The sequence below is a fragment of the Uloborus diversus genome, chromosome 7 (genome assembly GCF_026930045.1).
Source record: "Uloborus diversus isolate 005 chromosome 7, Udiv.v.3.1, whole genome shotgun sequence".
In the NCBI taxonomy this organism is placed as follows: domain Eukaryota; kingdom Metazoa; phylum Arthropoda; class Arachnida; order Araneae; family Uloboridae; genus Uloborus; species Uloborus diversus.
The window spans coordinates 110,711,979-110,726,832 of NC_072737.1; the positions used below are offsets into that span (position 1 = coordinate 110,711,979).

Genomic DNA, 14,854 nt, shown 5'->3' on the forward strand with positions numbered 1-14,854 from the left:
GAGATGATCTGCTAAAGAAGATTAGAGGTCATGGAGTTGTAAAAACTGATGGATCTCACGCAGATCAGATGGATTAGAAAAAATGAGACAGTTTAGTGTGGTCAGTTGGACTGAAATAAGTGATTATATATATCAACTTTTCTTTTGAAAGTTTGTTAGTTAAGTATAATTACGTTGGGAAGCATACTTTAATGCAGTTAAACGAAGAAATTCATGGTTCTAGAAGTACATCCCGTTAGGATTTTTAAAATTGCCACTTTTTGTTCACAGTTGAGCAGAAGCTTTTGATGCTCTGATGGTTCTCGTTTAACTGTAATATCGTTCCATTTAATTTAGTAATCTCTTTTGACCGACGTAAAACCAATGTTCAAAGTTTTTCTGTCTCTTTTTTTTTTTTGGAATATTATAGTTTTGTTCGTCTAAGATTATTAATATAATTGGAAAAAAAATGATGTATCATTATTTGAACTTGAGAACAGAATACGCACAAGGAAAATTTGTGCATGAAGGTTTTTTAGCTTACTTTCAAGAAGAAAATAACGTTTTACACCACAAGAAGGCCCAGTTTTCAAAAAAATATCATCTGCTGTTTTTGTTGCAAATAACCTTTTAAAAAATCTAACCTACGCTGCCATTTACATGGCAATAATGAAATAATTTTTTTGATAGAATTCAAAAGTTTTTAATGATTTTTGAGCAAAATAATATTTTTGCTATTTTTTAATTAATGTTCCTGATTGGAAAAATCTGGTTAGTCTTCGTAATATTATTGAGTGGTAGGCAGTTCTTTTCTGCCACATCTGTAAATTTTCGAAAAATCTTTCATTCCAAAGATTTTCAGTACAAATTTATAAACTCCTTGTATGAGAAAAAGTCAAAATTGCATGCGTAGTTAGAAAGAAGCGTTTTGCATAATTTCTTTTCCAACAGTTAAGGTAAGTGCACCAAGTCACTTTAAGGTTTATGGGCAAATATCTCGCTGATTTATAATTCAATTGGCTCCAAATTTGCACACTCCTCAGGTGACTCCTAAAAGAAAGAAAATATAAATAATTCTATGTAAAAATATAAGTTTCAATTGTGTTTTTCTTCAGTTTTAATAAAGAAAGGCCGTTTGGTCTTATTAGGAGCATGGCCCCCCCAATTAGGCCAACTTTGTAGGGGGGGGGGACACCAAAATTACTATCAAACTGAAAAGAAAATTTTTATCACCAATAGAAAATGTTTTAAACTGTCTTTCATAAACTTAAAAACATCAAAAATTCCATATTTACCTCAGTGGAAAGGAGAAGATCAATCGTCCCATTTGAGGCACTGATAATAGGTTTTTTTCCTTTTATTTTCATGTCACTCCAGCGCAAAGCTCGTACACATATGTGCAACATACGCAGCACAGGATCATATCCTCCACTTGATCCTCAGGTGTCCTATTAAGGACACTAGAGTCCCAATTCGGTCAACCTTGGCCTTATTAGGCTACAATCTACTTTTTTAAGTAATAAAATCACAGGGAAAAATTACGGTATACGACTACATTTTCTTTTTGAATTTTTCAACTGCATAAAAAATGCCTTAAAGGCAGAAAACAACTTTTTTATACAAGTACAGTAAATTATGAAGAAACAAAACTTACTACAAAAGAAGATTAGATAGTTTTGACGTGTGCTCTACAAGCACTGTCGCCTGATGAGAACAAACTGCTTATTCATAACGCTTTATCTTCAGTTAGGCTTTCTGATGCTGATAAAGCCACGATCTAGCGAACTTTCGTGAAACTACTCCAAAATAAAGGCATGGCATTGTTGTTACATATGGCTTGATTTGGTGTACCTTATACACACATCCTAAACCTCGATACTCCGATTTTTTTTTTTTTTTTTGGTCTTTACTTCGTTTGTTCAATAAACTCTTTCAAATATTTTAACTCAAACAATTCCACTCTATTAAGTAACAGTCAGGGCTGCGGAGTCGGAGTCGTGCTAATTTTAGGTTAAGGAAATCGGAGTTGGTAGTCGAAGATTTAAATTCCATAAGTCGGAGTCTGTCATTTTCCCTCCAAGTCCGCAACTCTGTCGGTGCTTGCGGAGTCAGAGTCGAACGGAATTTGGAGTAAAGGACTATGAGTCGGAGCTGGCCATCCCCCCTCCCTCCCCGACACCGCATTCCTGGTAACAGTATGTTCAACACGAATGATTTTTTTTCTTTGTCGTGAATTATTGTTAATATATTAATTTTGAATCAAACATTAACGCGAAAATTTAAATATTAGTTTCATGTTAGATTGGAATGACCTTTCCAAGCTCTCTGATTGGTCGGGGTTATAACTATTTTTAGCAATCTCATTCCGGTCTTGTCACCAAAGGGGTGCTGCAGCGACACATTTAGGTAGATTAACGCAATTCGATAGTTTGGGTGTGGCCGATAAAAGAAGAAAAATTTACAGGAATGCTTTTCTCGCGTGCAGTTTCTTCGTGGTTAATATGTTGAGCTAGAGTGGCTAAAATCGAGTGTATCTGAATTTTTTTCCAGGTTAATTTTCTTCGAATCATATAAAAATTACCAACAAGCGCTTTTTCACTACTTATTATCGTTAGTTCTTTCTTTTTACATACTTAACTTCGGTTTTGATCCTTTTAAAATACGAAACTGAAACACATAAACATTTTATTTGATGGGGAAAAAGTAAATAATTGATGATAAAATAGAGTGGCTAAAATTGAGTGTATCTGAAATTTTTTACGGGCTAATTTTCTTCCAAGATAAAAAGTTATCAAGATATAAGTTATTATTATCAAGATATAAGTCAATATATAAGTTATTAAAAAACCATATCCAAAACTACAGGCACGGCTTCAATTGATGAAACATTTGAGTGTGTAAATGTGTTTTTTTTTTTTTTTTAATGTAAAGTCTGTGTAGATAATAGTTGCTTTCTGTTGTAATTTTTAGATAGTTTCGTTTTTAGTCGTGCTGAGTTTATTTTTAAACGTGCTGTAAATAGTTTATTAGTTTAAATCAGTGTTTTGGATTTAGTATCGTGCAAGAAATGTAAAATTTGATTGTCGTGTTAGCGCAAAACCTTATTATACAAAGGTTCTCGTAAACTAGCCCAACGTATTAGATGGAAACCCTGTTGAAAAAAAACCACGTTTGTTGGAAAAGAACTACGTATAACAGGGGTTCCTATTTTTTTCCGACTCACGGCACCCTTTGACGAATTAGAATTTTTTCGCGGCACCCTAATCTATTTCAATCATACACGCATATTGAAATTATGGACAGCTCGCGACACCCCTCGCCCCTCCTTGCGGCAACCCAGGGGTGCCGCAGCTCCCACTTTGGAAACCCCTGACCTATAGCAAAAACAGTTAAGCGTTGAAGTGACAAAGCAGCGTAGTCTCTCTCTTTCTCTCTCTTTTTTTTGAACTGCTCGGCTTACATTCCAAAACTGAAAAAATATTTTTAAAGAAAACTTTCTTTAAATGATTTTTTATCAATGATTTCGATGATTTTTGCAAGCATATTTGAAGAGCTTTTATGATTTCAATAATTTTTGTTTGTATATTTGAAGAGGTTTTACGGGACGGGGGTCGTAGAATAAAACTTTTCACCTTAAGACTACATTCTTGAGCATCCGCCCCTGTATCCGCCCTTGAATGTATGCGTAAGGTGGATGAGCCATATAAGACCACGTTCCTTATTGGGCCAAATCGCATTTCTGGGGCAAAACTTCTGAAAAACATAATTAAAGCATAAATTTTCATTTGGTTTTATTTATTCTTTTATCTTTTATATATCATCTGATGAATATGCAAAACTGGGTCCAGTTCATTCATAAATCAGCGATACATTGGATTATGAACCTTTGGGTGGCCTTAGCTCATTTTCCTTATATGATCGAGATGGACCAGGGCGCCGTAAGAAAAACCACGAGTCAAAAAGGTTTTTGAAACCCTGGGATAAATGACAATACCTTTTTTGGTGCTGACTATTGTTTAGCGTGGGTATTTTTCCTTAAACTTAAACGAGGTTCTTTGTAGCTCCAAAACATAAGTATTTAATTTCATAATTTTCTAATGTAATTATAGATGTTCTGTCGTTTAAATTGTGTCGCATTTTATAAAAGTATATAGTATATTTCAAGAAAAAAAAGAGAGAGAGTTTCCTTAAAAGGTTAACTATCTACATTGTCCAAAATATTTCTCTTCGTCGGAACATATAATCACCACAATGCACAAAAACACAAATTGAAAAAGAAAGAAAAGAAAATAGGTATTTGTTAATTTATCATTGATTCTGGACTGTAAAAGTATGATGCTATTCATAATGCACAGAAATTAAAATAATAATAGTTATGTACTAGTAACAATAAATAATAATAATAATTTTAATTTTAATTCGAAGAAAAAAAGAAAGAAGCTATCTACTATAATAAAATCCGTTTGTATCTAAACTATTATTGCCACACGCAATATATGCCATTATACACCATGTATTACAATAAGCCATGCAATGGATCAAAATTCATCCCAGGAAAAGAGTCACAAAAAACATTGTCTGGCACGGGGGGGGGGGGGTTGTCAAACCCACGAGCGTTCCGTTATACACATGACGCTCTAACCAACTGATCAAATTAGGGATGTTAAATTTCAAGGAAATGTTTAATAACAAAAAAACTCGGTTTGTTCGGTAAACGACACGGTGTGGATTCTTTGTTTCTTTTCCCGCCGAAAGCAGTGAAAAAAAATCTTTTAAATGGTACCTTACTTATGAATTTTGATGAATTATTGAGAAAGCTATGGCCACAAATAATAATAATAATACTACTAATTTGAACTTGGACCTCTTGAATTCAAATTATGTTTTTCGCAATCACGAGTGTGTGTGTATGTAGGCGTGTGTGTTTGTGTGAGTGTGGGGGAGGTATGTTTGTTTGTGTGGGGGGGTATGTGTATGTGTGTGTAGGCATGTGTGTTTGTATGGGGGGTATGTGTATATGTAGGTAGTTCTGTGTATGTGTAGGTGTGTATGTGTGTGTGTAGGTGTATGTGTAAGTGTAGGCAAGTTAGTGACGCAACCTGCAGACGGTTTTCGCTGGAGGAGCAGCTTCGTGAGGCGGCGGGTCGGTCGCCGGTGGTGCTGCAGAGGGAGGCGGGAGGAAAATAAAATCATTGGAATTCAAAAATGTCAAGTGAGAACAATAAACAATCGTGATAGCTCAAAAAAAAAAAAAAAAGAAAGAAAGAAAAAAAAAAAACTTTTGAGAACTAATATGTCTGGTTGAGCATGGCGGGCTACGTGACCTTTTGAATAGTAGAGCCGCTTACTCTTCGTTGTGAATTCGCAATAAAATATACTTGCAATAACTATACTGAACATTTATTACAACACACGAACGTAACATTTAACATAAATTCAGAAATAAATATAACTTAGAATGATCGAGATATTTTAGAAAGAAAAGAATGTGATGCAGCAACGCTGCTTGACTTATCGCTACTCAGTCATCTTTTTGTTCCATCAAGAAACTTAAATTTTAACGTTGCCACTCACGCAAGCTATGAAAATTATAATAATTAAATTAAAGTTCTTGGCTCAGCTGCAGACGATAAGAACTACCATACTCCCCCCCATTGGACAAATGTCCAAAACTAAGTCTAAGTTGGTAGGGGAGCAATCTTAGTTATTGGTCTTTTAAATGTTCCTGATGTAGTTTTCACCTGAACAACTCTTACAGCTCCATCATCTCCAGGAAAAGTTTCCATAACTCTTCCTAAACTCCATTTCATGGGATGTTTTAGATCTTCTTTTAACAACACCAGTTGTCCAGTTTTTATATTTGGGTTAGATGACTTCCATTTACTTCTCTGCTGTAACTGTGTGAGATACTCAGCACTCCATCGCCTCCAGAATCCTTCGCGAAGAGCTTGAATCAACTTAAATCTTGAAGTGTATGATAGCGAATTTTCTGCTTGATAAGACTCGGGCATTGCTAGAAGCGGTGCTACAATCAGAAAGTGACCCGGTGTTAAGGGATCAAGGTCGTTTGGATCACTACTAAGAGGAGTTTACTGGTCTTGAATTCATACATGCTTCAATCTGAATAATTAAAGTTGATAATTCTTTATAATTAAGCACTGCTGATTTACATACTTTGAAAAGATGTTGCTTCATTGATTTGATGTTAGACTCCCAGATACCTCCAAAATGAAGTGCACTGGGTGGGATGAAATGCCAGTTAATAAACAATTCTGAAGCAAAGTCCTGAACTGATGCTGATTTAAGAATTTCCATTTGACTGTATAAATAGTTTCTTGCACCTTTAAAGTTAGAGCCGTTATCAGTATATATGTCTGAAGGTTTCCCTCTTCTCGATATAAATCTTCTGAGGCACGCTAAGAATGAATCTGTACTTAGTTCGGACACAACTTCAAGATGAACTGCTTTTGTCGTGAAGCAAATGAATAAAGCAATGTATGACTTTGTGGTAACCCTTGTTCTCTTGAGATTTGGCTTCGTTATTATCGGCCCTGCAAAATCTATACCCGTTTTGAGAAATGGTCTGGAAGGAAGAACGCGATCTTTAGGTAAATCTCCCATAATTTGGCACATGATTTTCTTCTTCATCTTGAAGCATGTCAGACAACGCTGAATATTTCTTCTGACTTTATCTCTTCCTGATATCAGCCAAAACCGCTGTCTAATGAGAGAGAGTACAACTTGTGTTCCTCCATGAAGAGAGAGTTTGTGATAATAATCAATAATTAAATCCGAAAGGTGATGATTTTTAGGAAGTAGCACTGGATGTTTTTGATCATTTGACATATTAGAGTGTTTAAGTCTGCCGCCAACTCTTAAAATACCGTTTTTGTCAAGAAAAGGATTCAATGATATTAAGGAACTTTTATCTGGCAAACTCCCTTTAGTTTGAATAGCATGAATTTCCGATTTGAATTCTGAATCTTGGACCGACTTTACAATGCGAGTTGTGGCGTCAAGTAATTCTGATGTCTTAAGAGAACCTACTTTCCGATTATTTTTGTCACTTTTTGCATTTTGAATAAATCGTACGCTATAAGCAACTACTCTAGTAAGCTTACTCAGCGAAGAATAGTTATGAATGAAGTTTAACTCGCCTTCTACTTGATTAGAATAACTTGCCGTTTTCACTGACACTTCTGAGATTTTTTTCTTTTTCCGAAGCTGAATGATTTTGTGGAGGGATAACTATTGGCGAATCTGAAAGCCAAGAAGGACCTTTCCACCATAGTGAATGATTAAGAAGTTTTGAAGGCATGAGTCCTCTTGAGGCACAATCACAAGGGTTCTCTTTGCTTACAACGTGATGCCAGGCATCGACTTGAGTATTAGTATGAATTTGCGATATCCTATTAGAAATGAAGGATTTCCATTTATGAGGTTCGGAATTTATCCAATCAAGCACTATTTGGGAATCCGTCCAAAAGAATAACTCATCTACTTGAATGGCAAGATTTTCAACTACATTCTTGTAGAGTTGGCTTAACATTACAGCTGCACACAGCTCCAAACGAGGAAGCGTTATTGTTTTTAGTGGTGCGACTCTGGTTTTCGCGGCGATTAAACTAATCTTGACTTTCTCATCTTCAAATTCTGATCTCATGTAAAGGACAGCAGCAAAAGCCTTTTGGGAAGCATCGCAAAAGCCATGAATTTGAATACATTTTACTGCAGAATTTTGGATGAAGAAATGTCGTGGCATTTGAATATTTTCAAGTATCGGAAGCTGTGAAGCAAAACTTGTCCATTCTTTAAGGATACTGTCTGGGAGTGGATCATCCCATTTTGACTTGCATAACCATAATTTCTGCATCATAATTTTAGCTAAAACTGTAGAGGGTGAAATGAAACCGAGGGGATCATAAATTCTAGCAATGCTTGACAATAATTGCCGTTTTGTGGTGACTTCTTGAGCTGGATTTAAATGAATCGCAAATGTGTCTTGATTTGGATCCCACTGAATGCCAAGAAGTTTCACTGACTGATCTTCAGCAATATTTATAGACTGTTCTGTTCCTTTTAGTTCAGGAGGTAATTTTGAAAGAATACTATGTTCATTTGATATCCATTTTCGAAGAGTGAATCCACCTCTTCTCATTAGATTAATTAAATCACTCATGAGATTTTCAGCTTCCTGAATTGAATCGGCTCCTGTTAATAGATCATCTACGTAAAAGTCCTTGTCGATAACTTTTGAGGCTTTAGGAAAATTCATCTCTTCATCTTCAGCAAGTTTTTTAATAGTTCTTATGGCTAAATACGGTGCGCAAGCAGTTCCGTAAGTCACTGTCTTCAATCTATAGTCTTCAATCTTTTGATCGGGATTTTCTCGCCATATAATTCTCTGAAAATCAGAATCTGAATGTGAGACAAGAATTTGTCGGAACATTTTTTCGATATCAGCCGCAAGAGCTATGGAGTGTATTCTGAAATTTGATAGAATATAAAATAGATCAGTCTGGAGTTTGGGTCCAGCATGCAAAACATCATTTAGCGAGATGTTTGTTGATGATTTAGCTGATGCGTCGAACACAACTCTTAATTTTGTGGTGCTGCTATGTTCTCTAATTACTCCGTGGTGTGGCATATAAAAACACTTGCGATCTTCTACTATGATCTCTTCTGCTTGCACTAATTCCATGTGGTTTAAGGATAAATATTCCCTCATGAAATTCTTGTATTGATCATACATGCTAGGATTTTGGATTAGTTTCCTTTCCAACGACAGAAATCGTGCAACCGCTTGATCTCTCGAATTTCCAAGACTTGGTTCTTCCTTGAATGGCAGTTTGACTTCATATCTTCCAGTGTCATCTCTAGTTGTAGTTTCTGAGTAAAACTTTTCACAGTTTGTTTCTTGAATGCTTAACTTTTCTTTCTGAGGAATAGATTCCAATTCCCAGAATTTCTGAAGAACTTCATCAATTTTTACACTGGAATGGTGACTCAATTTGGTATTTTCTGTACCTTCATATAATTTGGACGATACCCTTCCTGAGAGAATCCAACCTAACTTTGATTGAATAGCTGTAGGTGTGTCTTTTCCACCACTTATCTTGCGACCTTGAATTATGTCAAAAAATACATCTGCACCTAATATTATGTCTATGTTTCTGGAGATGTAGAAATCAGGATCTGCTAACTGCAAACTTTCAATGTGTGACCATTTATGACTAGAAATAAGGAAATTTGGTAATTTCGTAGTAAGTTCTTTAACTATTAGTGCTTTAGTAGAAAAGGTTTCTGAATTAAACCGTGGAGTAAAGTTTAAATTTACTAAGTAATTGGACTTTCCAGCAACTTGATTACCAGTTCCTATGACTAAGTGATTAGTTGAAAATGTTTTTAGATTAAGTCTATTACAGCATTCTTCAGTCATCAATGAGGTTTGAGAACCACAATCGAGTAAAGTTCTACACAGTTGCCAATGTCCTTGAGAATCCTTGACTTTGACTAAAGCTGTAGATAGCAGAATATTGCTCGAATTATTCAGACCAGTTAAAGCTAGACTGCTGGACTGAGAATTATTAACTTGAACAGACTCACTTGACCTCTGTGTAGAATTATCGACTGAAAGGTTCGATTTGTATGAAGAATCATGTAAGAGAGTGTGGTGTCTTTTAGAACAATCTTTGCAGTGAAAAGTAACTTTACACTTCGAAGTATCGTGATTAGCTCTCAAGCAGTTAAAGCAAAGTTTATTTTTCTTCGCTAGATTCCACCGTTCTTGAGTGCTCAAATTTTTGAATTCTGAACATTTGAACAATGCATGATCTAAATTGCACAATACACAACTTCTACGATTTACGTTTGTTACGGAATTATAGCTAACTGACTTCTTGGATTTCAAAAGTTCCTCTTTGGGATAGATTTCTTTGCAGGTTTTCATGCTTCTGGCATGCTTTTCTAAAAATTCAATACATTTCTTATACGATGGAATTTCTTCATCTTCTAATGTGAGCTCCCACTGTTTTCGGATATTATCATCTAAGCGTTTTTCGAGAAATTGAATAATGATTAATTCTGAAAGTTTGTCTAACTCAAATCCCAACGTTTTTAGATTACGAATTGCTTCATTGCAAGAATCCAAAATATCCCGAAGAGATTTAGAGGTCATCAATTTGACTGGTTTAATGCTAAATATTTTCGAAACTAAAGCATATGATAACTCTCTTTTGTTTTCATAACGACTAATTAACGTTTCCCAAGCTTGAGAATAATTATTTTCTGTGATAGGAAAGCCCTTTATTAGTCGAGCAGCTTCTTCTGTAACTGATGCATGCAAGTATTGCAATTTTTGTAGTTGACTTAAATTAGAATTATCATGAATAGTCGAAATGAAAATTTGTTTAAAGCTAATCCAATTACTTATATTTCCGTTAAATGCTGGAAGATCGAATTTAGGCAAATTTATGCTCGTACTTGTTTGAAAAGGTCCACTTCGCGATGGTAATGTAGACCGATTATCTTTCTCAAAGTCAAACTTAATTTTTTCAATTCTGCTTTCAATATCGAACTGAAGATTTAGAATTTTATCTGAATATTCTTGGCTAGCTTCTATTTCATTTTCGAATTCATCCATATCTTCGATTAAGTTTTCAACTTCTGCATCAGCGACTTGAATTTGATTTAGCTTACTATTTAATTGCAGCTTGAATGCGCTTAAATCTTCCACAGTAACGTCTTCATTATTTAACTGCTCAGAAATTTTATTCGGTAGCTTAGTTGTTACCGCGCGAATAGTAGCTCGTTTCTTTTTTGCTTTTTCATAAGCAGATGCAGCTTTAGAAGTCATGGTTTATCACAAAATGAAAGATAGAATGAGAAGAAATAGAATGGAATGTATCTATATCATGCAATAAAGTTTAATAGAATAGAATGTATCTTTGGTTGTAAACCAGGGTTAAGAACCTTTTCCGAGAATTACAACAAAATATATCAACATTCAAGAATGATTTTTCTGATAAACGTTTCTTATACACTTCATTCAGAATAGAATATAAACCATTTCAATGAATAAAAGACTCAGTTTCATTTATAGCACAAATGAATTAGAATAGTAATGTTCATGGGAATTTGCATTCGAATATGAATTAAATATCCGTTATTTACGTTTTATGCAATGTCCTACATTTGCATTTTTCATTACAAGAGATTTTAATCGTACCTTATGAAAAGGATTCCATGAATCATAAACGAAACAACAAAAACCTCACTGGTGGCTCCAAAAATGGTTGAGCATGGCGGGCTACGTGACCTTTTGAATAGTAGAGCCGCTTACTCTTCGTTGTGAATTCGCAATAAAATATACTTGCAATAACTATACTGAACATTTATTACAACACACGAACGTAACATTTAACATAAATTCAGAAATAAATATAACTTAGAATGATCGAGATATTTTAGAAAGAAAAGAATGTGATGCAGCAACGCTGCTTGACTTATCGCTACTCAGTCATCTTTTTGTTCCATCAAGAAACTTAAATTTTAACGTTGCCACTCACGCAAGCTATGAAAATTATAATAATTAAATTAAAGTTCTAGGCTCAGCTGCAGACGATAAGAACTACCAATGTCTGTTTTTTTTTTTTTTTTTTTTTTTTTTTTTTTTTTTTTTTATGAATCTAATGAATGAAATTCCCGAATTAGATTTGTTAAAAAAAATCAGTGAACTTTTTTCCGGAACAATAATAATTTTTATATTGGGATATACTTTAAGTAAATCCCTTTAAATGCTTGATACCGTCTCACTTAAAATTATAACTTGTAATGCATTTGATACCTGAAAAATCATCACATCAGCGTTCGTTCCGCCAGAAGCCTTGTAAGTGCCTTATCCGACGCCTATGTGTAACAGAATAAAAACATCGGATACGCCTTTTAGTCACAAATAGTTCTCTGACGGCTTGTCGTCCGAGTCATTTATTAAATGCGAGTCTGATGACTTACTCTGTTTAATCATTCGTGCCGAGTGGTTACATTTTCTTCTTCTTCGGGGTCACAGATTACACTTTGAATGACGGGCTCGGGGTTCAAGGCAAAATGTCACTCGCTTTATCAACATCAATCGCTTTTTTAGCTGTAAACCTCCCTCCAGGCCAGCTATAAAAATAAGGGATGAAAAAGACAAGCCGCTTTCCCTCGATTGGACACATTTTTTACTTCTTTGGTATTTGATGTCGGGGACTGTGTAAACGTCGAAGTTCAATTACCTGTTTCTCGATCAGTTTATGTTATAATTCATCTCTCTGAATGTCGATAGAGGGAGCGTACCTGCAAGCAGGAGCTATTTGTCGCCATTTAAAAACTTCTGCAAAGTACCCATGGCCGGCTCTAGTAGTTCTGCCGCTCTAGGCGATATTGATTAGTGACGCCCCCTCCCCCCATTGAATAATAATTATAATAATAATAATGTAAATACATAATAATATATTAATAAAATAAAAATAATAGTGAAATGCTTTAAAAATAAAGTGAGTTTCTAGTCAAACTCCAAACTGGGTTTTGCATATCCAAACACCGATACACACTTTAAATTATTTTTTTAGCATTGAAGCAGTGAATCTTATGGTGCTGAAACAAATATTAAGAATTAAAAAAAGTTCCAATTTCGAAATTTGCGGTCCTTAAAATCTGCCACCTAGGTGGCCTACCCCAGGATCCGGGCCTGAAGGTACCTAAAGTGATTTTTCTACTTGTAACATTTTGCGGAATCATCAATTGCTTAGAAATGCAGCAATAGTTTCAGCGCAATTCTCTTTGGAATGGTTTCAATGGGGTCGTTTCCGAAATTTTAAAAGTATTTTTTTCTGAAAGAAAATATACCGGATTTAACAATTTTTTAAATAATTTGACAAAGTTTAATTCTTTAACAGTTATTTCAAACGGTGCAATTTCATTTTCTGCGCTTCTGCTCATGACATCACAAATGATGAAATGCCATTAATTCACTGATACCATTAGTACAGAGCGCAATACTTGATTCGCATCTTTAATGCGTAAAGTTTTCCATCAACGCTTACCAAACTTTCAGTTTAAACTTGGCAGCATACAAGACAAGTATAGTACAAAAATTTGAATTTAAAATGTTGAAAATTTGATAAAACATGGATATTTTAAGCAATTAATTTTTTACTGCGCATACGCGAGAGATAGCAATTTATAATTTTCATAATCTAAAACCCAGCTAGATTCTTCAACTCATAATAAAATTTCAGTTCAATATCTTAAAAATTCGCATAGTTATCAGCGATCTAATAGCCGAATTTCAATAACTCTTGGATAGGTGACGAATCGTGAAGGGTCGTTCGCAAGTTTTCAACATTTGCTTGCAATCGTTCAGTTTGATTCTTGATAAAAACAGATATTTGCGAACGATCTCTAACGATTCGTCACCTATCCAAGAGTTATTCCAATTCGGCTCATTAGGTCGCTGATAACTTTCTGAATTTTTAAGATATTGAACTAGAATTGTACCATGAGTTGAGGAATCTAGTTGGGTTTTAGATTATGAAAGTTATAAATTGCTATCTTTCGCGCATGCGCGGTGAAAAATTAATTGCTTTAACTGTCCATATTTTATCCTATTTTCAGCACATTAATTTCAAAGTTGAATATTATATTTCTCTTGTATGCTGTCCAGTTTCCTGAAAGTTTGGTAAGCTTTGATAGATTACATTGCAGGTTAAAATGAAATTCGTAGTTATGAAAAAAATCTTATATCTTCGTGAATAACAGTGATATTTTCTCGAAAGTATGTAAAATATACATAGTAGGCTAACTAATACCTGAAATTTGCAGCCTACTCTCAGCTAGATACGATGAATGATGACAAAAAAAAAAAAAAAAACATTTTTTTCCCTCAATTTTTTACTGACTCCCGAAACGCAAGGATGATATAACTTTTTTTTTTTAAAAAATGTAGGCAGAAGCATACCTTTTGTGTGACAAAAGTTACTATGCAATTGGTCTCTTATTTCTTGATAAATGCTTAAAAATGTGAATTCTTGAAAGTTTCTCAATATTTTTAGCCATATAGTATATTACTATAAAAACTAAAGATATTGAGCTCAGGACTGCAATAAGGAAAAACAACTCCGCATTTGGTCAGCTTTTTGGATTCACCATGTACTGTATTTGTGAAAAAACAGATTTAACGCTTGTGAACTCGAAAGTTTTTCTCGTTTTCTTTCTCCATGAAGAAGCAACTCAATGTTGTTCCGATCCCTGTGGTCGCCATTTTGTATCAAGACAGCTGTATATTTATTAGAAGCGTCAGTCGATGAAAGTTATAAGGGGAGGGAGGAACGCGAGCACGAGGAGGGAGTATGGAACAAAATAAGAAAAAAAATGATTCGGGAGGCACTATGGCAGGGTGGGTGCACAAGGTCATATCGGGAGGCGCGAAAGGTATTTTGTTAAATTCTTCCAATTTTGTTTGTGTTTTAGAACGAGTTTTACGGATATGTTTCTTGGTTGTCTTTGTTACGAAAGAGAAATGAATCATCAAATGAAGTGATCTTTGTGTGGGAATGTTGAATTATATGATCTTCGCCAGAAATATCTGGATGTACTTTTTTCAGCATTGCTACAATAAGATTGTAAAAAGTGTTCTTTTTTCCCCTCTCAAATGGCGATGAAATGGACGTTGATACTAACAGTATTTGCGACATTTATTGTTCCTATTAAACTGTATAATTGGAGTATTTTCTCTTTCTTTCTTTCCTTTTTTTTTTTTTTTTTGATATGATTAAACATATTAGATGCTTTTTAACGAACCCTTGTGCTAAAAGTTAAAATAATAAATTAACCA

General features: G+C 34.6%; 1 protein-coding gene across 1 annotated transcript; it reads right to left on the reverse strand.

The window, feature by feature from the left end:
• Positions 1–1,018: 1,018 nt before the first annotated feature.
• LOC129226832 (uncharacterized) lies at positions 1,019–8,731 on the reverse strand. Its single transcript, XM_054861462.1, has 2 exons — positions 7,801–8,731; positions 1,019–1,029 (listed from the first exon to the last, which is right to left on the reverse strand). Exons 1-2 carry the CDS (start codon positions 8,729–8,731, stop codon positions 1,019–1,021), a joined length of 942 nt encoding a protein of 313 aa, XP_054717437.1.
• Between the last annotated feature and the right edge of the window lie 6,123 nt (positions 8,732–14,854).